Source organism: Myotis yumanensis, unplaced genomic scaffold, assembly GCF_028538775.1.
Source record: "Myotis yumanensis isolate MYYU_CA2020_CCGP unplaced genomic scaffold, mMyoYum1.0.hap1 SCAF_14, whole genome shotgun sequence".
Lineage (NCBI taxonomy): Eukaryota > Metazoa > Chordata > Mammalia > Chiroptera > Vespertilionidae > Myotis > Myotis yumanensis.
The window spans coordinates 41,055,745-41,082,653 of record NW_027223765.1 but is presented as its reverse complement, the minus strand read 5'-3'; the positions used below and the strand labels follow the sequence as shown (position 1 = coordinate 41,082,653).

The window sequence follows — 26,909 nt, the reverse complement described above, 5'->3', positions numbered from 1 at the left end:
GACATGAGACAGTCTCCTGCGTCCCTGAGGAGTGGGTGTGTGACTTGGGAGCCTGGATTGTGAAAACGGTGTGGTCATGGCATTTTCCCTCTTGGCTAGAACAGCGGGCACATGATGTGACTCTCGGAATTTCAAATAGGAACAAGTTTTATTTTTTTAATTTTCTGTTAGATTACAAAAATGATGAGGGCAGATTCAGGTCTTGATTTGTCAAGGCAAAGGTTTAAGGCTGGGCTGGCTGGCTTTTGTTACCCAACATGCTCTAGGGCAAGGAAAAGAAAACAGTCGTCATCTGACCAAAACAGAACAAGAGCAGAAAAGGGAATTTTGTTTCTTTGATACGGCCAATAGGAATGACTTGGGTATAGAGTTGTTAGCATGTGTTGTACAGATAAGCAGGCTAACTGCTACAATTACTGCTAACAATTCCCTTTACCTGAAGAACCAGTGAAAACATTTGGAGTTCTTTGTGTTCAGTGTGATCAGTTGACCTTAACCTGTGAGCAGTCTGAAGCAGACAGCTGACCACCAGTGGTCCAGGCCTTAGGGAAGCCTGAGCGGAAGAGAAGGCATTGTCTGCTGGAAGGGGAGCCAGTCAGTGAGCACAGCCTGGGGGCTCTGAGACCTGGGAGGGTTGGGCAGTGCCTGATTCCTGCCAGTCTCTTGCACTTGCTTCCACTATCTCACCGGCAAGAACTGGAGGTGGGACTGGGGCAAAGACAAACGTAGGGACAGTTAAGGGGTGAATAAGAGTGGGATCCTATATAATAAAAGGGTAATATGCAAATTGACTCTAATGGGAGAACGGCCGGATGACCGCCCGACCAGTCACTATGAGATGCACTGACCACCTCTCGGTCCCTTTCCCTGGCCAGCAGGCTCCAATCGCCCAATGGCGAACAGGGAATGGGGTGGGGAGGGGGTGGGGGGGGGGGTGGGGGGGGGACACTGGTGGCGCCAGGCCAAGGCCCCCACCCCACATACAGAGAGTAACCCACAGCAGGAGCAGGGCTGGCGGGAGCAGGCTGACCTCTCAGACGGGGAACCAGGTGTGGGTGGCAGTGGGGGGCGGGGCCGGCTGCGGACAGCCAGGGAAGATGGGCCTGATTGCAGGCCAGGTCTAGAGATGGTACCTGTGCACGAATTTCATGCTCCTGGCATCTAGTATAGAATAAGGATGGTAATAAGTCTTAAGACATGGAGCAGTGCTGGTAACGGAGCATTTTGCATTAGTAAGAGTATCCTATGTATCTGCCCAGTAGGTTAGGAACAAAGGGTATAACAAAATGTAACTTGCTAGTACTATTTGGAATGTATGCCTTCAATTTGAAAATTGTATGTTCTTTGACTTAAAATTTTTTAAACAATAATTACATAAGGTTTTATGTTTCTGAGCTGTTTCAAAACAATTTAGTATTGGCTACCTAATTCCAAAAATATAATTTTTTGTTTGTTTTTAATGTGTTTATTAATTTCAGAGAGGAAGGAAGGAGAGAGAGAGAGACCAGTGTGAGAGAGACATCTATTAGTTACCTCCTGTACGCACCCCAATCAGGAATTGAGCCTGCAACCTGAACATGTTCCCCAGCTGGGAATCGAATCAGTGACCTTTCGGTGCATGGGACGACGCTCAACCGAGTCACAGGGGCCAGGGCTATTTCTGTTTGCAATAGTTTTTCATGTAATAGTATATTGCTCTTATAACTGGTAGATGTTGATTCAGAGGAAGTTGGCTTCTGGTTCGAGTTTTGACATAGCCATGTCCTGTCTTTTATCACCAGCACTTTAAAGCACCGTGAAGACTAATCTTGACAAATAAGGGACTTTTGCCACATTAAACATATTGCTTGAGTCATTACTAAGTATCTGCTGGTGAAGTTGGACACGGTGAGATTTCACTCTATGCTTATGCACTTTGGTTTTTATTTTATTCTTAGGACATGTATTAGAATACTCTACAAAAACATTTTAGCAGTCATCTACCTGAAACTGGTCCACATTCTGGAGCAGATTTAGTATTGTGCGGTGTGAAAGGACAGGCATTCCCAGAAAAATACATATGCTAACATACATAATCTTTTGGTGACCTGGAGTAAAAAAGATGCTTTTAGGAAAATTAAAAAGTTAGAAGGCTCAAAATACCATAACTCTTGTATTCTGTAACTCCATGGTAGTTTGTTTTTACCTAAGTAAGCCATTATAATAACTCATAAGATTAATTACTTCAAGAGGGCTGTCTTCCAACATAATAGGAATTATTTCTGTTCTAAACACAAAAATTTACATAATCAAGAAACTGAACTCTGACGGTGACCTCTAATAGGTAACTGGACAGAAGTAGACAACAGGTCTGCAAGGGTATTTTGGTGTTCATGTGAAAGTCACCTGTACAAGAGGCAAATAGGACATGAACCTAGTTCAGAGAGGGAAAGTCCTATGAAAATGCCAAATACAAATGGGCACAAATATACTAGGTCGTCTGGTCAGCAAAGATGGGTTCAGCCTGTTGTTCCTATTTTTGTTAAAAATAAAGATGTGTGTGAGAGCGAGTTTTTACGTAAGAAATTATTGAGTGAATTAGCTAGGGCTTACTAAATTTGGCATTAATTAATTAATCTTAGCACGTTACAAAGCTAAACACGTCTGCCTACAATGCAGGGCAGGGACTATTCAAGACTGGACGTTCAGCTGGAAGAGGCTTTCTTATTGCATTGTCAGATGGTACGGTTTCATGTTATAACTATTATTTTTAGTTATGAAATTGATTTAGCTTTATAATTATAAATGTAGTTTCCATTCTTCAGTTAGTACTACAGTAGTTAGTAATATTTGTAACTAGTGGAATAAATTTTTTAATTACTAGACTAAGACGTATACGTTCCGTTATGAGTCCTCCCTATTACTAAAGCAGTTATATACATACAATCGGCCCTACAAGTAGCCTATACAGTAAACTCCAGAACCAACACAGAAGCTTTTCTAACCGGAGGGGTAGGAAGGCTTCAAGTTCTCGCTTCCCATGGGTGGGCTACACGGAGGAGCAGTTGTGGCAGGCTCGCAGCCTTTTCCCCACCGACACGTGCTGCTCGGCATGGAGCAGTTCTGTGCAGAAAGCGCCAGCGTCCTTCATGAGACGGTACTTGGGGCAGACGTTGAGGGCATTGTAATCGTCTTTGATATCAGCCTCTCTAAAGTAGACCACCATGTATTTGTGCAGATGAGTCTGGCTCCTCAGGTCGCTGCAGAAGAGGTTAAAGGCCAGGGGGAACAGGTCTTGGGAGTTCTCACCGGGGCTGCCCTTGCTCTTGCCACAGGTACCATCACACACAGTGTTGACATCATTGGAAAGAAGGAAAATGACTTTTTCCGAGGCTTTCTTCTGAGCGGTGAGCCACTGCACCAGACCCATCTCGGCTATTTTCTTTCTCTGCCACTTGTCAAGGATAACCTCACTTCTGCAGTGGTTCTGAAGAAATTCAGTGAAGTAACAAACTGTGTGATGGAAACATATTTCGGGTGGGTAAACCACAAGAACCTTAATGAGGGGCAGTAGCGTGGTGGTGGGGAAGGAAGTCTTGATCCTTTCTGGGGAGAGAGAAAAACATTTGTTATCTATAAATAGCAAATGGCAGGCTTTTGCCATAAAGATGTTGTAAAAGCTGTATTTTGTAAGTCCTTATTACTAAATCAGTCTCTTAGTCAAGCCATACCTTTTCAGGTAAATTCATAGGTTTGAGGTAGTCTGTTTTAGGTGGGTTGTTGTAACTTGAGTATTGTTAGTACCATACACTGTATAAACAGGAACATCCTGGCCTCTGCCCTTCACGTTTTTGGGTCAATTCAGTAGTAATTCCATTTTCTACCAGCAGATGGTAGAGTTTCTTTATAGTTCCATAGGGTTAGGTGGCGCCCCTTTTCAGCTGGAACGTAACTGGAAAGCTGCCCTACGTGTGCTATAGAACAGAAACCATCTTTGAAAGTACTATAGCTAATTCAGGCCATACAACATCTTCTAAGTACAAGTATTCCCGAGGTCCTAGTTCCACAGCTTTCTTAGCTTAGATCACGAGATTAAGCTTGTTTTATCTATGTCATCTCAGATAACGTAGATATCTGTGATGAGACGCAGACTGCCTTTATTTCCTCTTCTTTCAGTGTGCCACCCTCTAGTTGGGTGTCTTTTTACTTGGGTTTCTATAGTCAATCCTCAATATTTTAATGTTGGCAAGGCCCTTAGAATATATGAACAGTGGTAATATGAATTCTAAGTTCATAACTTAGAATATATGAACCTTGCTGAAGAGGTTCTTATGCCTTGTAAGAATTATTTTTAAAAACTAGAGGCCCTGCCCTAACCGGTTTGGCTCAGTGAATAGAGCGTCAGCCTGCGGACTGAAAGGTCCCAGGTTCGATTCCAGTCAAGGGCATGTACCTTGGTTGCAGGCACATCCCCAGTAGGGGGTATGCAGGAGGCAGCTGGTCGATGTTTCTCTCTCATCGATGTTTCTAACTCACTATCCCTCTCCCTTCCTCTCTGTAAAAAATAAATAAAATATATTAAAAAAAAAAAACAACTAGAGTCCCGGTGCAAAAAAATTTGTGCACTGGGGGGGGGTCCCCTCAGCCCGGCCTGTGCCCTCTTGCAGTCTGGAACTCCTCGGGGGATGTCCACTTGCCAGCAGGGAGCAGGCCTAAGCTGCAGTCTGACATCCTTAGCGCTGCTGAGGAGGCGGAAGAGGCTCCCGCCACCACCACTGTGCTGGCAGCCGTCAGCCTGGCTTGTGGCTGAGCACAGCTCCCCCTGTGGGAGTGCACTGACCACCAGGGGGCAGCTCCTGCATTAAGCGTCTGCCCCCGGTGGTCAGTGTGTGTCATAGTGACCAGTCATTCCCAGTCGTTCTGCTGTTAGGGTCAATTTGCATATTACCCTTTTATTATATAGGATAAAGGCCTGGTGAACAGGTGGGGGCCGGCTGGTGTGCCCTGAAGGGTGTCCCAGATCAGGGTGGGGGTCCCGCTGGGGTGCCTGGCCATCCTGGGTGAGGGGCTGATGGCCGTTTTCAGGCTGGCCACACCCTCCAGCAACCCAAACTCCCAGCCTCTCCTTTTTTTCTTTTTTCTGGGATTTATTTATCTTCTATAATTGAAACTTTGTAGCCTTGAGTGGAGCTGAGGGCTTGGCTTCCTCCATCGCCAGGGGCAACCCAAGACTCCTGCTCGCTCCAGCTCCATGGCCACCACCGCCATCATAGTTGGGTTAATTTGCATACTCGCTCCTGATTGGCTGGTAGGTGTGGCTTTGCGGGTGTGGCTTGAGCGTAGCGGAGGGATGGTTAATTTGGATGTTTCTCTTTTATTATATAGGATAGCAACTAACAGAGAGGACCTACCACAGGTACAGTGCCATTCCTTATTAGCTATCTTTGCCCTTTTCAGTACCTGTCCATGCCTCAATAGTAAAAATAAAACAGATGATAGCCACAGGTTTGGAGATTCGATCCCTGCTTTAGCTCAGCAGATGTGACCCAGTCCTTATGTCAGTCTTTTTAGGAGAGCTCTAGGCATTAAGTAAATGCTATCTGATTCCTGTTCAGTGCCAAAATGGGATGGCCTCTAGAGGAATCTCCTTTAAAAACATTCAAAGTGTTATTTCTTCACCCAGGTTTCTTGAAAGCACAGCATTATTGCCCTTACCATGCCTCCACATGAGACAGGTCCCAGCCGCCAGCATCCCCGTGGCTGCTAGTGAGGCCAGGAGGAGGAGAGGCAGCCAGCCACTGAGCATTCTTCTGCCTGCAGAAACAAAACCAAACCAAATGACCTCATGTTTGGAAACTAAGATTATTACTCTATAGTTTGCAGAAGTTTAGACCCCTTTAAAACCAAGGGCCACTAGATCTCTCAGTCTGCAGAATAGTATGTTTTCCTACAGTGTCCACATCTTTCACTAAGTTCTCAAGAGGGATATGGGAGGAGGCGGAGAACAGTCCTCTCAAATCACTTTGGCTTCCCACTCCGTGTTTACACCGTGGTAACTAGAGTTCACATTCATTTTTTTTTTTTTTTTTTTGTTCTTTGACAAATTAATATTATTCTGGGCACAGATACTTAATATCTGGTAAACAGAGATGGCATTTTTAAAGGCTGTATTGTAAGACTTGGATATGTGGGGATATTGCCACCCCTCACAGAATGCCAAGGACCAGGTAAGCTCAGGCACACAGATGTGCTCAGGAACCCACAGTCACTGCGGCCACACATTCAGGACTGTTCAACACCTGGGTTGTCTTCAGTTGATTTGGCTGCATTTCAAGAACACCTTCCAAGTGTTGACTCCATTCTTGGGCTAGTTCCAGAACATCTTATTTGTCCATCTGTAAATTGAAGCACTAACATCTCTAAATCCGGAGGCACCTTTTCCAGAACATGCTGCTCTCCGTTCCAATGAGGCGTGTCTTCTGGTGCCAGTATTCCTAATTTGTTAACCAAATGTTGGCCATGTGACCCCATCAAGTTACAGCCACAGCGGGCCCTGGGCCACTGGGACTAATAAGATAAATGTAGGGAAGTGCATGTTCTCTCATTCACTCAGTCCTGTTACGCTCTTGACTTTTTTTCAGCAAATCCTTGTGGCTCTGAACATCCATTTTGCAGTTTATTGTATATATCCTGCTTCATAAAAGACTTGGGGTGATTTTATAAATAAAGCCTTCATTCTTATTCCAATTGCAGGCTCTGGGCAGCTCTGACATCTTCCCCTGCCCGCTAGTTTTTTTTTTTTTTTTTTTTTTTTTTTTTTTTTTTTTTTAAATATATTTTATTGATTTTTCACAGAGAGGAAGGGAGAGAGATAGAGAGTCAGAAACATTGATGAGAGAGAAACATCGATCAGCCGCCTCCTGCACATCTCCCACCGGGGATGTGCCCGCAACCCAGGTACATGCCCTTGACCGGAATCGAACCCAGGACCCTTCAGTCCGCAGGCCGACGCTCTATCCACTGAGCCAAACCGGTTTCGGCGCCTGCCCGCTAGTTTAGCATCCACAGGCAGGGACTCTGTCCCATCCCCATGTACATCCTGTCATATTGATGGGGGGGGTGACAGTGGCCCTCATGTCCTGAACCTCTTTGATCATCCGGTGACAGTGACTGGGCACTTACTGTTATCCAAAGGGAAGGACGTATCTGTTTGTGGACAAAGTACAACGGTTCCTTTGCGACGGATGCAGTCGTTGCCACAGGTGCGGAAATACGGAGTCAACTGAGGGAAAAGGAGAGGCTCAGAAAGTACCACCATGTGTCAGAGCAGAATCTCAGCACGATTCCCACTTCTACCAAAACTTCGCTCCCCTTTTTTTCTGGTTTCAACCCTGTCCCCACTCCACCACCCCTTGTAATACGACATTTTCCCCTTGGTCACACTTCAGTGACAAAGCCCTAAATTCCAAACCAGTGACCCAAGACTGAAGCACCTTCTAAGTCTCCTGGGATCTGAACCTGAACTTTGTACATGTTGCTAACATGTTACTTTCCATATCTATGTGGGTTAGGTCACATCCCATATATACACAAATAGTTCCTCAAACAAGCGGCAGCAGGGCTCCTATTAATTTCCACTTCATGAAAGAAAGGGACTAGGAAAGTCTGGTTCCTTGGAAAAGGGTGCGGACAGGCGTCTGCTCCCTCTGACAGGGCAGGGCACTGCCTTTATGTTCCATGGAATGGGAAGCAAAAGCTCCTCGTATCTTGGGTGTGGCTGTGCCCCACTGAGACCCTCCACAGCCCCACATCTTAAACTCAGATTTGAATGGGACCGGAGAGCATCTACTCGTCCAACTTCCTCCCCTCCACCTGAGTAAACTGAGGCCTGTGAGGACAGGCAGTTGCCCTCCAAAGCTCGTACATTAATCAGGAACCCAAGTCTTGGCATTTCACATTGTTACTTCATTTTGCAGTTAAAACAGGCTAGGGAAATAAATGGTGCTCTTGTCTCAGAAGTACTCATAGGCTTTGTGACAGAAAATGAAAACAAAAATCCTTTGGAAAGTCAACAGCCACTAATAAAAGCAAAAGGGGCCATAACTGTAAGGTCAGCCTCCTGACCTCCCCACCCCTAGACCAGCCAAGGATTTCCCACTAACATCACTTGATGTGAGACAGCTGCAGAAATGCACAGGATGCGAACTCACTACTATAACTTTGAAAGGACTCATCAAAAGCCAATAACAGAGGAGAAACAGTCTTCCCCTCCCAGAGCCATCACTGAATTTTACCTGGACCACAGCACCTTCACTCTCCTGGGTCACTGGAACCATGACCGACACGTGAGTTAGTTTGCTCTGGTGCAGAGAAGGGAGACAAAATCAAGAACGATGTGCCATGTGAGTGAGTAGATCAAAGACGGCCAGTGAAGAAACCACTCTTCCCAAACTCCTCCAGTGCATCAGACTGTGAACACGGATTCATTTCCTGCGTCGGACCCTCTACCTTGGTTGCAACTTAGGCTCACAGGGACATTTCCAGGGAAGCACCAGGGACTTGTTTTTCTCTATTGAATCAATAAGAAACACCCACCACATTTGGACAGGAACAGTCCTGCCTGGGGTCTCTCAAAAGAAAGGAATCCTAGAGTGTCCACATTGCTCTTCAGCAAGGTAAGGAAAGCTGGGGTTGAGGATGGGGTGGTGGTAAGGAAAGGAAGGGAGAGAGTACCTCCAAAACCAAAGACCCAATCAGGTTTTTATTTTGGATAATAGCCATGTATTTGTTTCCAAGGGGACTGGTTGTAAAATTCACTTCTACCGTCTTCTCATCCTTCTTACAAGCTGTGATGTTTGGATCCCACAGACTTCCTATCAGTGGAGAGAGAATCACATGGATGAAGCTGCAAACTCGTCCCTCATTTAAGTCCCCCAAAAGGGCTTGACAAAAACAAATACAAGTTTTCAGGTCTACTCTATGAGAAGAAAATAGTTGTTTCACTCATGTGACTTGCAAATCAGCACGAGGTTAATTTCCAGGAAGGTGATGTATAATAGCATGCATTGTTTCCCCATCTAGGAGACTGCTTCTGGCTCAGGCGCAGGCGGTCTTTAGGAGCAGCTCCAGGACTGGCTGAAGGTCCTCAGACCTCTTCACACCCCCAATGTCCTCTACATCTGCTAACAAGGAGACCACGTGCCGCTCAGCCTGACAGGATACACAGGGATGCCTTGTGGGATGGGGGTCCCTAAAAGATAGGGACCAATTCTGCTAAATACCACTGCCTCTTGAGCATCCTCACACTACATTACCCAGAAATTTAAACAAGTCCTACAATCTTTGGAAATTGGACACTTGGGACTGTTTGTCCTGAAGGGGCTGATTTCAAAATTGAAAGGGTAGGGGCAGGTTCTAGTGGCCTCACATGTAAGAGGTGTCCCCTGTGAGGACACAGGTTGAGAACATGCTTTCAGGTCACTGCTTCAGCTAGTACTCGCACCAGGAATGTTTGCTAATCCACATAGAAGGTTCCCAGGGCCCCACAGCCACAGGTCAGAGATACAGGTGCCCGAGCAGGTGGAAGGGCTTACAGACTCCCCTCCAATCAGGAAGGGCCTTCGATCAGCACCACCATATGTGGTTAGAGCTAAAATGTGGTTCAGCCACCAGGGTGTGGCATGGTTCTGTGACTTGCTTACTACATAAACCCACTCGGGTCTGTCCTTCCTGGACACACTGGCTGTGGGATTCAGTGGGCAAAGCCCTGGCGGGTCAGCCTTCACTGCCTGAGCAGCTTCAATACACAGTCCCCTGCCCTCGTCTCCGTTTCTCATGGAAGATGGGCTGAGCTTGTTGGCTCAAGTTACAAGTTCCTTCAAATAACAAAAGCAAGTGCTGTATTCACTTACCTGCCTGGATGCACTGGGTTTTGTATTTCATTAGATGGTCTAGGCAGCCTGGAAATTTGAATGAAACTTTTTACATTTTAGAAAAGGTATCTGTGCTCCACCCCCTTGCCAACAAGTACACACACATATATGCTCACCACACCCCATACGAATTGCCAGAACATTCAAGATGTGAGGTAAGATAGCAGATTTAAGTGGGACACGAACATTTTACTGTTGAACAGAAGATTATCTACCGGTGAAATGATAACCAGAGTCTAACTTAAATGCAGCCTTTATCACAACAGGATCTATGATTCAAACCAGCTTTTAAAATGAGGTTGGGTAACATGTGTAAATACTGCCCCTACCAGGTGGTGGAGCTTAATCTACACACACGCCCATCCCAAGTGGGGGAGACTTAGTGACTTGTTTCCCAAAACTAGACTAGGGAAGGGGAAACAGTGGATTTACATGGAGAAGACTGGCAGGTGCCACTTAACCAAGTGATAAAGGTCAACACTACCAATGATGTGTGGATGTCACCTACCCCTGATGGGGTGCCATGAGAAGGGTGCCTCACCCCTGAAGTATAATCAGATGGGGGACATTATACGGACGCCTGACCAGCACTCCTCAAGACTGTTAAGACCATGAGGAGCAAAGACTAAGAAGCTGTCACAGACCAGAGGAGACTGGGACAGCAAGAGGACATTCATGGAAAAGCAGGAAAAATCCAAATAAAGTCTGGAGCTTAGTTAATAGAAATGTACAGTACCAGTGGAAAAAAAACCAAGATGGCGGCATAGGTTAACGCCGGAGTTTGCTGCCTCGAACAACCACTTCAAAAATACAACTAAAAGACGGAACGGACATCACCCAGAACCACAGGAAGGCTGGCTGAGTGGAAGTTCTACAACTAGGAGGAACCGAGAATCAGAGGAGGCGCAGTGCTGAAGTAAAATACTAAGGTGCGGAGTGCACGCAGCACGGGCTGGTGGCTGAGGGCGCGGTTAACTGTTTCAATCTGGAGGGAGCCTCAGACTCTGAGCTCCAGATCCGGGAGAGTCTCTAGGGACCCAGACTCAAACGGGAAAAGCAGGACTGTCTGGCTATGGTCCCTCCGAGGTTTGCAGCTGTTGCTGGGACAGAGAGGCAGAGCCCCTGGGGACAGACTGAGAGCAGCCATAACTGCTCCCTCCTCCGCCCTGTTGATCCCGTGGGACCCGCCCCGCCCAAGCCCTGCACAGAGGCATTTGCCGGATAGCCTCAGGCAAAGGCTAGATTAGCACCTCCCTAGAGGACACAAGTTCTTCCACTGCAAACACAGCTGATTATCACAGCCAGTCCGCCTGGAGGTCAAATCCCTCTAGTATTAACTACAACAATCAAGGCTTAACTACAACAAGACTGCACATAAAGACCACTAGGGGGTGTACCAAGAAAGCGTAAAAAATGCGGAGACAAAGAAACAGGACAAAACTATCAAGGGAGGATATTGAGTTCAGAACCACACTTTTGAGGTCTCTCAAGAGGCTTCTAGAGTCTGTCGATAAACTTGATGAGATGTACAGGAAATCTAATGAGACCCTCGATGGTGTGATAAAGGACCATCTAGAAAGTAAGCATACACTGACTGAAATAAAGAATATTATACAAACTCCCAACAGCAGACCAGAGGAGCGCAAGAATCAAGTCAAAGATTTGAAATGCGAAGAAGCAAAAAACACCCAACTGGAAAAGCAAAATGAAAAAAGAATCCAAAAATACGAAGATAGTGTAAGGAGCCTCTGGGACAGCTTCAAACGTACCAACATCAGAATTATAGGGGTACCAGATGATGAGAGAGAGCAAGATATTGAAAACATATTTGAAGAAATAATGACAGAAAACTTCCCCCACCTGGTGAAAGAAATAGACTTACAGGTCCAGGAAGCGCAGAGAACCCCAAACAAAAGGAATCCAAAGAGGACCACACCAAGACACATCATAATTAAAATGCCAAGAGCAAAAGACAAAGAGAGAATCTTAAAAGTAGCAAGAGAAAGAGACTCAATTACCTACAAGGGAATACCCATACGACTGTCAGCTGATTTCTCAACAGAAACTTTGCAGGCCAGAAGGGAGTGGTAAGAAATATTCAAAGTGATGAATAGCAAGAACCTTCAACCAAGATTACTTTATCCAGCAAAGCTATCATTCAGAATTGAAGGTCAGGTAAAGAACTTCACAGATAAGGAAAAGCTAAAGGAGTTCATCACCACCAAACCAGTATTATATGAAATGCTGAAAGGTATCCTTTAAGAAGAGGAAGATACAAATTATGAACAACAAATATGCATCTATCAACAAGTGAATCTAAGAATCAAGTGAATAAATAACCTGATGTACAGAATGAACTGGTGATTATAATAGAATCAGGGACATAGAAAGGGAATGGACTGACTATTCTTGGGGGGAAAAGGGATGTGGGAGATTCGGGAACAGACTGGACAAAAATCGTGCACCTATGGATGAGGACAGTGGGTGGGGAGTGAGGGCGGAGGGTGGGGTGGGAGCTGGAAGGAGGGGAGTTATGGGGGGAAAAAAAGAGGAACAAATGTAATAATCTGAACAATAAAGATTTAATTAAAAAAAAAAGAAAAAAAAAAGAAATGTACAAACGTTGGTTTATTAGTTGTGACCTATGTCCCATGGTAATGTGAGATGTTAATGATAAGGGAAACATTAAAGGGTACATGGAAACTCTTCGAACTATCTTTTCAACTTTTCTATAATTTTAAAATCATTCCAACACAAACACATTTATATTGTTTAAGATGAGGTTTGTTCTCATCAAGAAAGCTGGAAACTGCTGTGTAGTAAGGTGTGGCACCAAGAAAACCCTGGACCACAGTCTCAAAAAAACGATTGGAAATTGCCCATTTGGAAATTCACCTGAGACAGAGCAGGAGTGGGGTACAAAACAGGTGACCCATTCCAGATAGGGGTGCTGTGGGAACTGCTGCAGCCAGACACCATGCTGGTACCTTCACCCATGATCCTGTCTCATCCTAACCCTAGCCCTGTGTGTGACATTGCAGGTGTGACCCTGGGATTGATGGAATGATGTAAAGCAGGGGAAAGAACCCAACGTTCAACACAGTGCCACCTGCCTTCACCAACAGTTCAGGGACACACCTACTGGCTGTACATCCTCAGAGACCCTGCACTATGCTCTCAAACAACACAGCATGCTAGGAAGCCAAGACTGGAACAAACATTTTGTTATTTTCAAATATATCAATCTACCTTTTTAAAAAAAAATTTAGAATTAGAGAGAGAGAGAGAGAGAGAGATTGATGTGAGCAAGAGACATTGATCAGTTGCCTCCACACACATTCTGGCCGGGAATTGAACCTACGACCTTTTGATATATGGGATGATGCTCCAACCAACTGAGCCACACTGGCCAGGGCTGAAACAAACGTTTTGCATCAGTGACAAAGAGTGGCTAAAGTGCATGGACCAACAAGGACCAGAGTTTGAATGTCAGCTTCTCTTTTACTGTGTGTGTGACCCAGGCCAAGTTACTAGAGAAATGTCTTCATCTGTAAAGCTGCTATCCCACCCTCAGGATTATTGGAGGTTTATGTGACATGATGCATTCAAGTGCTCAGCATAGTGCCTGACACACGGAAATGGGCTTTTCCCCAATTTTACCTCCTCTACTCTGTGAGGTGCAGTTACTGTGGTGTTTATAGTACAAGACTTGGTAAGGCCAAACGTCTTGTCCAGGGTACCCTGACCTCCCTATACCAAGCCACATCCCCAAAGCAAGCCTCCCAGCAAGACAGAATAACAGAAGACGGAGGAAGTTTACCTGGTGAGGTGAAATTCACAGACAATGAGGGGCTGTCATCATTCATATTTGCATTGGGGATGTTATGGGCCCCAATGAAATATTGTGTGTTCAGCTCCACAGAGAAACCAATGTAGGAAAACGTCCACTGAAAGGCAAAGGAAGGACCCCTAAATTTCTGAAACATGGCAATGCAGGAACATAGTACCTTGGTGTGGCCTTTTCATTCATAGTTTCATTCCTTAGCCTACTGCTGAAACTTAGGTCTCTAGCCGATGTCTACTTAGAGCAGGAGTGGGGAATGCCCGGCCACGGGCCGTATAAGGCCCTCGAAATCTGGCCCTGCCAAGGCATTGGGGGTGAATTAAATGTTTGACCAAATATAGCAGGCTAAGTTTTAACTTGGTAATTTTATATGGCCTGTGAATAATGTAAATACCCAAATGGCTCTTGGCAGAAAAAAGGTTCCCCACCCCTGACCTAGGGGATGGTCCCCACACAATTTGTCAGTGTAACTCTCAGAAGCAGAAAAGTGTGAAATTTTAGAACCAAAATATTAAGTTCACTCTCCCTCACTTTGCTGATGGGGAAACTGAGGCTGAGAGGTGCTGACTTTCCCAAGGCACACAAAAACGGGCTTTGAACCCAGACAGCGTGCTTCAGGCTGGAAGTTGCAGGTGCTCACCAGCCTGTGTGTGCAGCACTCCATCCATATCCCCTAGCAAAGGGCCTTCCTAGTTTTAAGGACAAGTTTCTCCAAGGGCTTACTTTGCCGCCAGAGGGTCTGGTCTGAGTCTGGAAGGCCTCTGTGTAATTGCACCTCACGCAGCTGTAAGACTGGACGTTGCTTTTGCCTGACACACAGATCTTGGTAGCCTTCAGAAAGCGGATGCTGGCTAATGAGAGAGACGAGAGCAGCTGGTTATTTAGCACCCATTATGTGGCCGGCTTGCTGCTAAGAGTGTACATGCCTCATCTCATTTCATACAACAGACCTAAAAGGTAAACACCATTGTTGTCCTCAGCTCACTGATGGGGTGTATGACGTTTAGGGAATTTCAGGGAGATTTGCCTAAGTTCACAAAGCTCATTGGGTAGAATATGGATTCAGATTACAGGACACCTGCAAAGGTGACTCTAGCTCTGCATATTCTGAGTCTCTTCAGAAGTAAGAACCTTCCAGAATGTCATCACCAAACCATGCCTGCTCTGACTGCACTTTCATTCATGCTGAGTCTTCTTTCTGGAGTGCTCTTTTCTTCTATCTGCCTCTCCAGGGCTTGCTCCCTCAAGGCCGAACTTATATCTATAACAACGGCTGACAGATACAAAAGCTCACTCTGCTAAGTACGGGGCCAATCGTGTTATTGCAACATCTAATTTAAAGTGACCTCGCCAGGGCCCTCTCCTCTCTTCCCTGCCCCCATCGACTCACAGCTCCTTCTGGGATTCTAAGCACTGTCCCTGTGCCGTGTCTGTAGCTGACTCACCTCTCTGTGCCTGGCACTCCCAGATTCCTGACCAAATGGAATTTAACTGAATTTAGGGTGGAAACCACAAATGTGGACTTTAGGGCCCCAGAATTGGCTCATCACAAGCTGCCTTGGGGGGCTGCCAGGACTTTCACAAGCTACTGAGAAGTGGGAACGTCATCTAAGCCAGTGCTTTTCCTTTTTTCCCCTCTTAAATTTTTGTTGAATTCATTGGGGTGACATTTGTTAATAAAATGATTTAGGTTTCAAGTGTACAATTCTGTAATACATCATCTGTATATTGTATGCTCACCACCCAAGAGGTACTTTTCCTAAACTTGGGGGAGTCATCTCTGTCCTCAACTTGTCTTCTTCCTTGAGGTGTGACATTACACACCGAGAAGCACACAGATCAGAAGGGCTCCCTCCACCTGATGAGCGTTCACACTCAGGTAGCCAATACCCAGGTCAGAAACTCCCCAGGAGAGTCCCCCCTGCTTTCTTTCAGTCACTCGCAGCCCAGCATAAACACTATCCTGACTCCTAACTGCTTGCCTTAGTTTTGTTTGTTTAGCATTTTTATTAATGGAATCATATGGTACACACGACCATAGGCATGTATGCAGATATGAACGCAGAAACGCTTTTGAATCTGGCTTCTTGGATTTTTGAGATTCATCCACATTGTGTATTGTCACAGCTTGTTCGTGCTCATTGCTCTATTGGATTCCAATCTGTGATTACAATTCTAGTCAGGCATTTCCATCTTTTGGCTGTTATGAATAATGCTACTATGAATATTCTAGTATGTAGTTTTGGGTGCATGTATGTATATATTTTTCTGGGTATATGTATAGGATTAAAATTAAAGGATCACATAATCTGCACATTTCTACCTTAACTCTGATTGATGTAAACTTACCATCTGCTCGGAGTATCCAGCTTATGTTCATCAAAATTGAAGAGCTTTCTGTTACAACAGGTTCCACTCGAAGGTCCCTCAAGTCTCCTGGGGTCAGAGTGTGACTGACCAGCCACTCTGGAGAAGGTCCTGGGAGGAGGTGAGACTGCCCATGACACACCCCTCCCTTGCCCAATTCAACGCCATCTCCTCTAAGTGATTCTCCCTGATCCAACCCTCATTCACAGTCCATCGCTTCTCCCTGCTGAGGCAGCCTGAGATTTTTCAGTGTTAACTGACAACCTCCTGGCCCCAACCTACAGACCACTTGGGACCACTCTAGGTGCCTCTGTGTGTCTGTGTATGTATGTATTAAGTGTATTTGACATGTTTATTAGAATCAGTCTTGTCTTCCCCATGCCTCAGCCTGGACTCCATTCAGCTGGCCCACACACTTCCCACTTTCTAGTCTTTGCTGGTACCATCTCTCCCCCAGCTCACCCTCTTCATCCACATTTCTTGGACAGAAATCCACCCAGTCTTCAAATGCTACACTCTCAAACACTCCTTCTCTAAAATACTTGCTTCCTGTTTCTAAGTGTAAGTGACCGCCCTCCCACAGCACTTGCTCTCCCTCCCAGGAGTGGCAGACCTCACTTTCTACCTTGCACAGCCATTCCTGGCCTGCCTGTCCCCTCTTGCTGTCGTTCTGGCCGAGATGCGCCGCCTCCCCCCTACTCCGCCCCCCGCGCCCCCCCGAATCTGAAACACTGGGAGCTCTGAGAGAGGCTGCATGTGCTTCAGCTAACAAAGCAATAGTTCACCCTAAGCCTGGCCTCCGACGACCCACTGCCTGGATTCGGGCCCCATATAAGTCCAACTGTGTTTTCAATTTCAATGTAAAGCCCCAAATACCCATTCCCCAGTCACCTACCATTCTCAGAGCCACACTGAATCGTCTGCAAGAGAAAGAAACCAAGTGTCATGCCGAATACCAGCAAACCACAGCCAAATTAGTCAAAACACCATCCTTTTTTCTTAAATGCCAATACAAGTGCCGAGTGCTCAAAGAAGAAAAGCTGGGCTGGCTCCCCTTCCCAGTTTGGGGAGACTAAGCTGCCCCATGTGGGCTATGCTGGACCATGGGTCAGCCATCCGTATACTAGGTCCTGAAGCCTGCTTACCGCCTCACTTAAAGACCGGAGGGAATGGCTCTGGACCATCACAAAGACCACTTCACACTCTAACACTGAACCATAGGTTTTCAGGGCCAGCTAGCGTATCGTATCTTTTTATTTTCCCAGGTTAAGAACTAGCTACGCTAAGAAGATGAACAGAAGAAAGCCATGAATGCAGTTCATGGTACCTTCCCCAAGTTCTTGAAAATATTCTTCTTCTAATATAAAAGGATGGAATCATCTGTGTTATTTACAAAGTCATAAAGCAACTGTGAGCTCATGTTACCTTTTTAAAAGAACTTTAAAAAGTAAATAAATATGTATCATCGGTGCCCAAGAAGGCCAATACCTGATCCTCTTGGTGTTAACTGCTCATTTTAAAAAGATATATATATGATTTCAGAGAGGAAGGGAGAGGGAGAGAGAGAGAAAGATAGAAACGTCAATGATGAGAGAGAATCATTGATCAGCACCCCCTGGGGAGCGAGCCCACAACCTGGGCATGTGCCCTTGACCAGAATCAAACCTGAGACCCTTCAGTCCGCAGGCCAATGTTCTATCCACTGAGCAAAACCGGCTAGGGCATTTTTTTATTTTTTTAAATAAGAAAATACAATTAGAAGTTTGGTTTTGGAGTAAAATACTGAATCTTTTAGGCAGCAACAAGTACTAGTGACAAGACTCAGTGCCATAGGTCCACCCACTCTGGGAGCTGATTTCTCTCACCTCAACATTTCCAAACACCGTGTCAGACCGAAGGCAAGACTTTTGATGGTTTGGGTAATCTGGGTTTAGGTGCAATTGTCAGTCCCTCACCTTTGTCTTTTGAAGCTGAACTCCAAGGGATAATGTCAGACAAATTTAAAAACAAATCAGTCACCAGAAGGCTGGTGGGACAAGTTGTAGGAAGAAGCAAAGCAACAGATCTGTATGTTAGAGAGCAAACTGTTGGCCTAATAGCAACCACCGCAAAGGCAATGAGTTCTTCCTGTAGTGGAAAAGGCCAAGGGGTGCCTAACCGAGACAGGTGCGGCAAGGACAGCAGCTGAAGACAGCAGGGTGCCCGAGTGGGTTTGTCTTTCCATAACTACTTGCTTTTATGTGATATGCTGTGCTGAAAAGGCAGGGATATAATTTCAAACACTCTTTGTGAATGAGCTTTTTCCTCTTTAGTGATGCAGCACATTCCCAAGGCACCGGGGAAGAAAGGAAACTCATGCAGGAGAGGACAGCGCTTACCAGCTCCAGGGACCAGGCACCCCAGCACAGCCTGAATCAACATGACAAAAGTGAGTGGTAATAGAGAAGCAGATCCTGCACCCCAAAAGGTAGGCGGGCCTCAAGAGCCCAAGCAGTAACAGTGCTGAGCACCTACTGTGTGCTGGGCTCTTTGCGGCAGGCCCTCCTGTTCCTCACTAGATTCTGGTGAGTCAGGTGTTACCCTTTGTTTTAAAGATGAGGACACGGAGGATCAATGAGCATAAATGACTGGATTAAGAGTAAAGGGTGGCATTTGAGCCTCGGTCTGTCTGGCCAAGCAGCAGGAAGCCCGGTGCCTGAGCAGGACAAGTTTGGGTACCCCAGGGTGCAGACTTGCCCTCTCCAGAAGGCCCTCCGCAAACGCCTTAACAAGGCTGGAGCTGGCCGGGCTCAAGGGATGGAAATGCGGGAAAGGGGCGCGAAGGGGAGCTTACCGGCTCCGGGGGCTGGGCACCCTGGCACAGCACAGCCAAACTCAGCAACACCAGCGACATCGCAGGGCCACCGCCCCGCAACGCGCGGTCCTCGCCAGGTTCCTATAGCGCTCTTATAAGGCGCCCTGGCCACCCCTCCGGGCTCCGCCTCCCACAGCGCCACCCCGGCCCCGCCGCCCCCTCCCCGGGTGGAGAACTTGGAAGAGCCCTGGCCTGCGGGATTCACAGGGATGGGCGGGTCCCAGCGGCTCCAGACCCTTCGCGGCCAGAGCACGCGCCGCAGCGGCGCGCGCCAACCCCGCGCACACGTGCGTGCAGTGAGCCAGGTGCAGACTGCATTCCCGCCTCGGGCTGCGCGCGCCCGGCCCGCCCGAGCCGGCAGCCAGCCTGGCGCTGCGTCCCCGCCCCGCTGCCCGAGCCCGCCGCCCGCGGTTCCTCTCCTGGCCTCGGAGAGCGCGCGGGGCGCCGGCAGTTAAAGTGCAGCGGGGCAGGGGCCGCCGCCGCCGCTTCTCTAGCTCAGCCTCTGCTCCTGCTTCAGCTCCGCACAGCCCACTGTCCTGTCCAGGCACTGGGCCCAGCTGCCCAGGGTGAGTAGCAGCAGGGTTCGCGTCCCGACCGCCGCCGACTCAGCCCACAACGGCGCCGTCCGCGCTCCGGTCCCCTCCGCCCCGCATGGCCCTGGCCGCAGCCTCAGCCGGCCTCAGGCCGGAGGTTTGGTGAGTCAGGAAGACCCCGGCTGGGCGCTGAGAGTGGGACGCCACTTTATGCAAAGGCGAACCCCCTGGAGCAAAAGGGGTGGGACAAGCCTTACTGAATTCTTCCTGGAGCCAGTTCCTGTTGCAGAAACTAAGTTCTATGTTATTTAGGGTAACAGAAATCCTCCCTTCCCCCCAGGTTTTTCTGTTAAATGTAGATTTCCCCAAAATGAGGGCTGGCACTAATACTTGGATCTCCCAAGGCTGTTTTTACTGTGGTCCTACTGTGTGCCAGGTATGGCCCACCTGCGGGGTTCTGCTTTGGGTCTGCATGGAGTGGGCCCAGCCTCAAGGTCAGGTGGGGTCTCTGACATGCATATATGGGGGTTCGGGGTAACATTTCTAGAGGATTGATCTAGTTTGCAACTTTGATTCTCCAGTTTCACTGCCCAGGATTCTCAGCATTGCCTTAAATGCAAATTCCGGTCCTTTCTCAGCGATTCTTACCAGACCCTCAGATGGGGCAGGGTCTGAGATCTGCGTTTAACAAGCCCTCCCTGGTAAATCTGACACAGGTGGTGGGGGACTGTTTTTTTTGAGACATAGTGGTTTAGGGGAAGGTTAACAAAAGTCAGCTGGGCTAACAGTAGATCACAGAGCTTGGAATTCTGCTTCAGCCCTCTCTGTTTGCAAAGGACAAGGTTGGGGTGACCAAATAAGGGCACGTAAACTTGTAACCCAAGTTAGCTCCGTTCTACAGATGAGGAGACTAAGACTTAGAGAGGGATGTGGGTCCTATGGATGGAATTGGTAAGAGGTTGACTTAGTCAAGCAGCTGTTTTTGCTGCAGTCCTACTGTGTGTCAGGCCTGGCCTCCTGCCAGGTTCAGATTTGGGCCTGCATAGAGTGGGCCAAGCCTCAAGACCACCTGGGGGTTCTGGCATGCATACATGTGGGGTTCTACGTGACATTTCCAGGTCCTGACCAAGGGGAGTGGTTCAGGTGAGGTTGTTGCCTCACCCTTGCCTGGGGCTGGGTGACCCTGGACACCTTGCTCAACCTCTCTGAGTTGCTTTAAGCCCTGTGGTTCCTGATATCATGTCCAGCTCTAATAGCTGTCTTCTTAGCAAACACCTGCAGGATGCCAGTACTGGGTGCAAAGGTGAACACCACCTGGGTGCAGGCTCATGGGCCCTCTTGGACTGAGGATGAGTGTGGTGAGAGTATGTTCAAGGGCATGTGCCTGCCCTGCTGTGAAAGTGCCTCGTCTGCCAGCTTGAGATCATGAACTTTGTCCCGTGGTGGCAAGGAGTCCCAGCAGAGGTTGAGGTGGTGGTCAATTTTCAGTTTTAGAAAGGCTGCCTGGGTGGCTGTACAGGTCAGTGGGAGGCCAGCCCCTCGGAGACCACAAGGAGGGAGCTGCTAAGCAAACCCTTCACATAGCTCAGTCCCTGCGGTGGGCCAGGCTGGAGCTGTGCTGGGTTTCAGCTGCGCCAAAGCAGGCCTTTCGGTGGGAACTTGGGACTGTTGAGTGCGAAGGCTTTGGGGACAACCAGCGGTGCAGAGGTCAAGCCTGGAGACAGGATCTGTGAGGCAGACATTTCTAGGGGGTGCTAGAGAGGGGAGGAGAACAGGGCCCTGGGGGAGGAGAGCTTTGCGGTGAGGGCTAGGGGGAACTGCATCAGGAGTGAGGAGGCAGCTCATGGGGACAGTGGGACAGAGGTCACACAGGGAGGAAGTGAGACCTCCTGACCCACAGTGGCCCTGCCTTCTGTGGTTGCATCTGATCTCAGGGGCCCCCTGGCCTACGTCACTGGCAGTTAGATGTTGGCTAGAGAGGGTGAGAGGGGCATGGGAGTAAGTGGGTTCAGATATGGGAGTCTGGGGGGTGGCTTTTTTTTTTTTTTAGCTACAGGAGAGGCTGACGTTCTTCAGGGGAAGAAACTGCTGGGCAAAGGAGAGGGTGAAGGTGAGGTGAAGTAGAGGTTGCTGAGCATGTGGGTAGGAGGGGAAGAAGGGATGCTGGGCATTGGTGTGGGACACAGACTGAGTCCCCCCATCCACTGCCCTGGGTCCAGGCTTGGGGTGCAGGCACAGAGGCATGACACTGCTGTGAGCCTGGCCCTCAGTAGGATGGCAGTGATGCCCATGCTCTGCAGACAGGATGGCAGAGTGTGGGCCCAGAGGTGAGCCCTGGAGCCACACCTGGTGTTCTCTGTGGGCAAACAAGGTGTGCCTGCCTGTCCACTCGGGAGGTGCCACGCTGCTCTGAAGGCCATTGACAAAAGTGTTCCTCCGTGAGAGGCCCTTGTTGATAAAGGTGCAGTGTCTGAGGAGGCCTGTGGGAGGGACACCATTTGCTTGAATGCCTAAGCCAGTGGTTCTCAACCTTCTGGCCCTTTAAATACAGTTCCTCATGTTGTGACCCAACCTTAAAATTATTTTCGTTGCTACTTCATAACTGTAATGTTGCTACTGTTATGAATCATAATGTAAATATCTGATATGCAGGATGGTCTTAGGCGACCCCTGTGAAAGGGTCGTTCGACCGCCAAAGGGGTCGCGACCCACAGGTTGAGAACCACTGGCCTAAGCCCAGGATTGTAGAGGCTTTATACACTGGAGGCAGGGCCACTGCAGGTCAGGAGGTGTCAGCCACTCTCTCTCTGTGACCTCGGGCCAGGCTCTCCCCTTCTCAGAGCCTCACTTTCCTGTTCTGTAAAACCAGCAGGTGAGAGTGTGTTGGCAGTGGCTAAATGAGGTGACTCAAGTCTGGGGGATGTGACCTTTGGAAATACTCTGACCTTCCCCCTTGGGTCATGAATTCTGCCAGGTCTGGTGTCTGAAAGAGCCACCGTGCAGTGTGCCTTCATGCCTGGTATCGTAGGCACTCCTTAAATGCTTGATGCATGAGTGAATGCCTGTCTTCCTCCAAGGCCAGCACCCAGGCCTACCCAACTGGGAGAGCTGGTTTGGGCTTGTTCCTCTTCCTCCTCGGGTGGGTGAAGGTCAGGGCCTCTGCTGGAGCAGGAGGACCATTCTGTCCAGTACCTGTGGCCCCTGACCCCAGACCCTCTGGGGCAGGCTCTGGGTCACAGCTAGGGGTCGAGATGGCAGGGTTCCTCATCCCCTGGCTGAGCTACTCACTCACCCGCTGCAGCCTTCAGCGAGGCTCTTGGTGTCTTGGAGCCTCAGTTATTCTCATCCATAAATGGGGTTGACACCAGCCCTGCTGGACTGGCAAGGCTGTTGGGTGACTCTGAAGAGATGGGAGGAAAGTTGAAAGATTTAAAGGTGCTGTGTAAATTTAGGGGCAGGGGAGGCAGGACAGGAAAGAACAAGTTAATGTGTCTATGAACCAAACAGGAAATTCCTTTGGACCCGGTGCAAGGACACTCTCAGGTTCTGTCACTGTTATCAGACCTTTGTATCTCTGCTGGAGCCATCCTGGGAGAGCAGGGCCATTAGGGTTGTTGACATGTCCCAGGCCCTGCCTCCGCCCTCACAGGTGGAATTTTCCACTTGGTTCCTTTTGCAAATATTAATCAAGGCCCTGCCAGTTAACAGTGGACTCATTGTCTTGTGAAGAGCAAGCCGTTTCTGGCGAATACTGGCTGCCTTCCAGGGCCCTGGCACCTGCCCAAGCTGGGAAAGGGGCCGTTGGGAGCGCCCTGCCCCCAGTACTCCCCCCACCCACGTTCTGCTCCAGCTGGTTGAGCTTCACAGAGTCAGCAGTCCTGCCTGCTTTGAGCCAGGGACCCTGAAGCCACACTGAGGACTTGCACTGCAAACATTTTCTCTGCTCCTGAAAGGAGGGGCTGCTGGCCCAGGAGCACACACAGGCGCAGGCCACAGGCTTAACTCCACCTTAATACCACTGCTCCTCCTGAAACCCTGTGAAGTCACAACCCAAGTTACCTGCATTGATTTTCACATGTGTTGTCGAGGTCTCAAATCAAGTACAAAACGCAGAGGGGGCAGCTACCATTGTTCTCTCAAAGCCCCATCTGTATGTGGAGATGAAATTGGTCTTATGGGGCTGAAGGGGGGATCTCTCGAGACTTCAGGGGGTGGAGCAGGGAGTACCCTGTTGGGCACATGTAGCAGAGTTGGTGACCTATTTTTTGATTGGCAATACTTTAATTCATCTGTTATTCGTAATATTGTTGGTCATAGTTGCAGCATCACTGACCGCATTTTATGAAGGAAGTAGAGTAGCACGTATTTTTGGTGTGCACTTTTAATTCTAACAAAGCTATGAAATGGGTGTTTCTGTTCCCATTTGATAGATGAGGAAACTGAGGCCCAGAGTTGCTAAACCGTTAATGGTGGCAGGGTTAGGACTGCAACCCAAAGGATCTTGATCAGCAGTCCCTTTCACTTTTTGTTTAAAGTAGTGGAACTTGAACAAGGAGCCCCAATATATAAAGCACATGCAGGCGATGGCTGCAGATCAGTGTGCTTATAAGTTCCCATCTGTGATTTTTTTTCATGTCCTAGTCAGAGCAGTGATCCTGTTATCATGAGCACACTCTTGAAACCACGGTGCTGGTTGGCGTCTTACACGAGCCCCGGTGCCTGACTGATTTCTGCACTTTAGTTCAGTGAGAGAGTAATTTGTAGTTGGCACAAGGAAGTAGTGGAGGTTTTAAGCAGCTCACTTTGCAGTCTTAGATCCTGCTGCAGTGAAAGCCAACCAAAGTGTGTGGAAGTTGCCTGGCTAACTCGCATCTCGCCGCTGCACCAGTAACTTTTTTATTTATTATTATTGTTATTCTTAAATCCTCACCCAAGGATATTTTTTTTCCATTTATTTTTAGAGAGTGGGGGGAAAAGAGGAAGGGGGAAGAGAGAAAGAGAAACATTGATGTGACAGAGACACATCGATTCATTGCCTCCCTCATGTGCCCTGACTGGGACGGGATTGAACTTGTCACAATCCTGGTATGTGCCCTTGACCAGGAATTGAACCTGCCTTGTACAGGTTAATGCTCTATCCACTGAGCACACTGGCCAGGGCTGTGCCAGTGGTTTATAAAGGAAAGTGTGGGCGTTGCCCACTAGGCTGCTCCCTGAGGAAAATCCAGTGGGCTTTGCAGCGTCTAGTCAGTGCCGGGTTCATAGGCAGACTGCAGTCCCGGCCGTGGGAAGGGAGGATTTGACCTGGGATCTTCGGCAAGACACCTGAGCAGGTGGGTTTGGTTTTTAGGGGGTTCATGTCCAGTCCACAGCAATGCTTCCCAAACTCTGTGCTGAAGGACCAGTCATTTGTTAGGTTTTTAAATTTCAATCTCTTACAGGCCGTTTAAAAAATGCAGTAGAAGTTGTTATAATAAAAACGTAGACACATAAAATTTAAGCCCATTGTCTTTTTTTTAAAGCCCATTGTCTTATTATAAGATTCAACAGACACAAAGCCACTGTGTGTCAAGTTCCTGCAAAAGTTTCTGAACTCTGACTTTCGATTCTGTACTTATCTTTCACAGACGATCAAAAACAGCACGCAGGCTGCGCTGACCACAGAGCCCGGATCCTGTCACATCTGGGTATAAGGTGGGTGCTTTTCAATTGAGATTTTGAAAACTGTTGGGAAGGGTCCTTGAGGAAGTTGGTAGCAAGCTTTTGCAGAACCCTAAACTTCTGTAGAATGGTTTGAAATCCTCAACCCGGCCCTGGCTCTCACCTGGGGGGTCCTCCCGCCCTAGTTCCTTTCCCTCCCTCTAGTACGGATGTTTGAGATTTAAAATAGACAAAAAAACCTTTATGTTATGGAAAACTTGAAACATGTACAAATCTAGTCAGAAAAGATTATCGAACTCTATATTCTCATCACCTCATGGGCCATCCTGTTTTGTCACCTTCCCTGATCCTTGGGGTTATTTTAAACCAAATTCCAAATATCCTTTATCTTTTTGTCAAATTTTCAGTTTGTGTTTCTGAAAGAGTTGTACTAAAACAACACTTGTCACATCTGACACACAAGCAATGATTTCTTAACATCCTCACACTCCCAGGATCTAAATAAGATACACACATTCTTTCGTAATCTATAGATTGCCATCCATCTCTGTCTGTCTGATTTACTTTTCACTTAAATTTGTTGTTCAGGAAATGAGTGGAGTTTCCCGTAGCCGGGATCCTGTTGATGGGGTCCCTGGGCGTTCTTTCACATGTTCCTCTGACCTTTGTCCTCTGATTTGGTGGGTGGATTTAGAGGTGTGAGCAGATTCGGGTTTGAATTTTTTGGCAAGGATATTGTATAGGCCTTCTCCCATTCAGACCTGTCTCGACTTGGAGAAGTTGTTTGTTTTGTTAACTGTCTCCTGTGTGTGACGTTACTTTGGTGAGGCCCAAGCCGATCTTCCGTGGGTTCTGGGCGCCCCTCGGCCTGAGGTCACCCAGCTGCTGTGTGGAAAGCAGATTGCGAGGTGACACGGGAAGGGGTTGTGATTGCAGGGACACTGCTAAGATGCCACCGGAAGGGCTCCAGCAGGGGATGCCTGGGATGGTGGAGCCTGATCGAGGCAGGAGTGCATGGGGTGGGCAGAAGGGGGCAGATTCAACAGATCTGGCCCCACACCTTTTAAGAGAAGTCACTGCCTCTTTGTGCCTTGGTTTCCATGCTTGCCTCCGCTCCTGAAGTGAGCGATGTATTTTTATATTCCAGTCACATAACAAGCATTTATTGAGTACCTGTCATGTGCCTGGCCCTGGGAGCTGTGAGCGCCTTCCACTGCTGACTGTAAGTGAACAGATATAGTTGCAGCTCTGTGTACAGGTCCTGCCAGGCGGAAATCTTGGTAACTCTTGGCCACTAGGCCACCAGGTTCCACACTGTGCCTGGCCCATAGGCATAGGGACAGGTGTGAAGGCCAAGTACCTCCAGGGACAGCGCCAGCCTCAGGGCACTAAGGACCTCCATGCTCCTGAGAAGCGGAGCTTTGTGTTAGGGTCTGCTAACTGGGTCCTTTCTGTGGATGGTCCCACTTCCTACTGTGCCATACCTGCTGGCGGACAGTCAGGTTTTCATCATTGGTGCCAGCATAAAAGCTCAGGACAGAGCCCTGTGCTTGCTTTGTCACAGTTGTGTCGAGCTCTCTTTTGGTTAAATTCCTAAAAGTGGGATTTCTGAGACAAAGTGCTGCCCCTTTAAAATCCCGATGCATCCATTGCCTTCCGGAAGGTTTCACCTGCTTCCTAGCTGTGCCCAAAGCAGAATCACTGTTGTGGGCCTCGCCGCAGCTGAGCTCAAAGGCTGA

General features: G+C 48.0%; 2 protein-coding genes across 2 annotated transcripts in view; one reads left to right on the top strand and one right to left on the bottom strand.

The window, feature by feature from the left end:
* Positions 1 to 125: 125 nt before the first annotated feature.
* On the bottom strand, positions 126 to 19,063 carry IL17RB (interleukin 17 receptor B). Its single transcript, XM_070390781.1, has 11 exons — positions 18,956 to 19,063; positions 17,018 to 17,042; positions 16,105 to 16,233; positions 14,479 to 14,606; positions 13,732 to 13,858; positions 9,891 to 9,938; positions 8,713 to 8,852; positions 8,274 to 8,339; positions 7,162 to 7,261; positions 5,695 to 5,793; positions 126 to 3,585 (listed from the first exon to the last, which is right to left on the bottom strand). Exons 1-11 carry the CDS (start codon positions 19,013 to 19,015, stop codon positions 3,029 to 3,031), a joined length of 1,479 nt encoding a protein of 492 aa, XP_070246882.1. The 5' UTR covers positions 19,016 to 19,063; the 3' UTR covers positions 126 to 3,028.
* Positions 19,064 to 19,244: 181 nt separating this feature from the next.
* CHDH (choline dehydrogenase) overlaps positions 19,245 to 26,909 on the top strand; it is a 32,323-nt gene continuing 24,658 nt past the window's right edge. The window contains 2 exon segments of the mRNA XM_070390777.1: positions 19,245 to 19,542; positions 25,137 to 25,203. The gene's annotated coding sequence lies outside the window, so the exon portion shown is untranslated.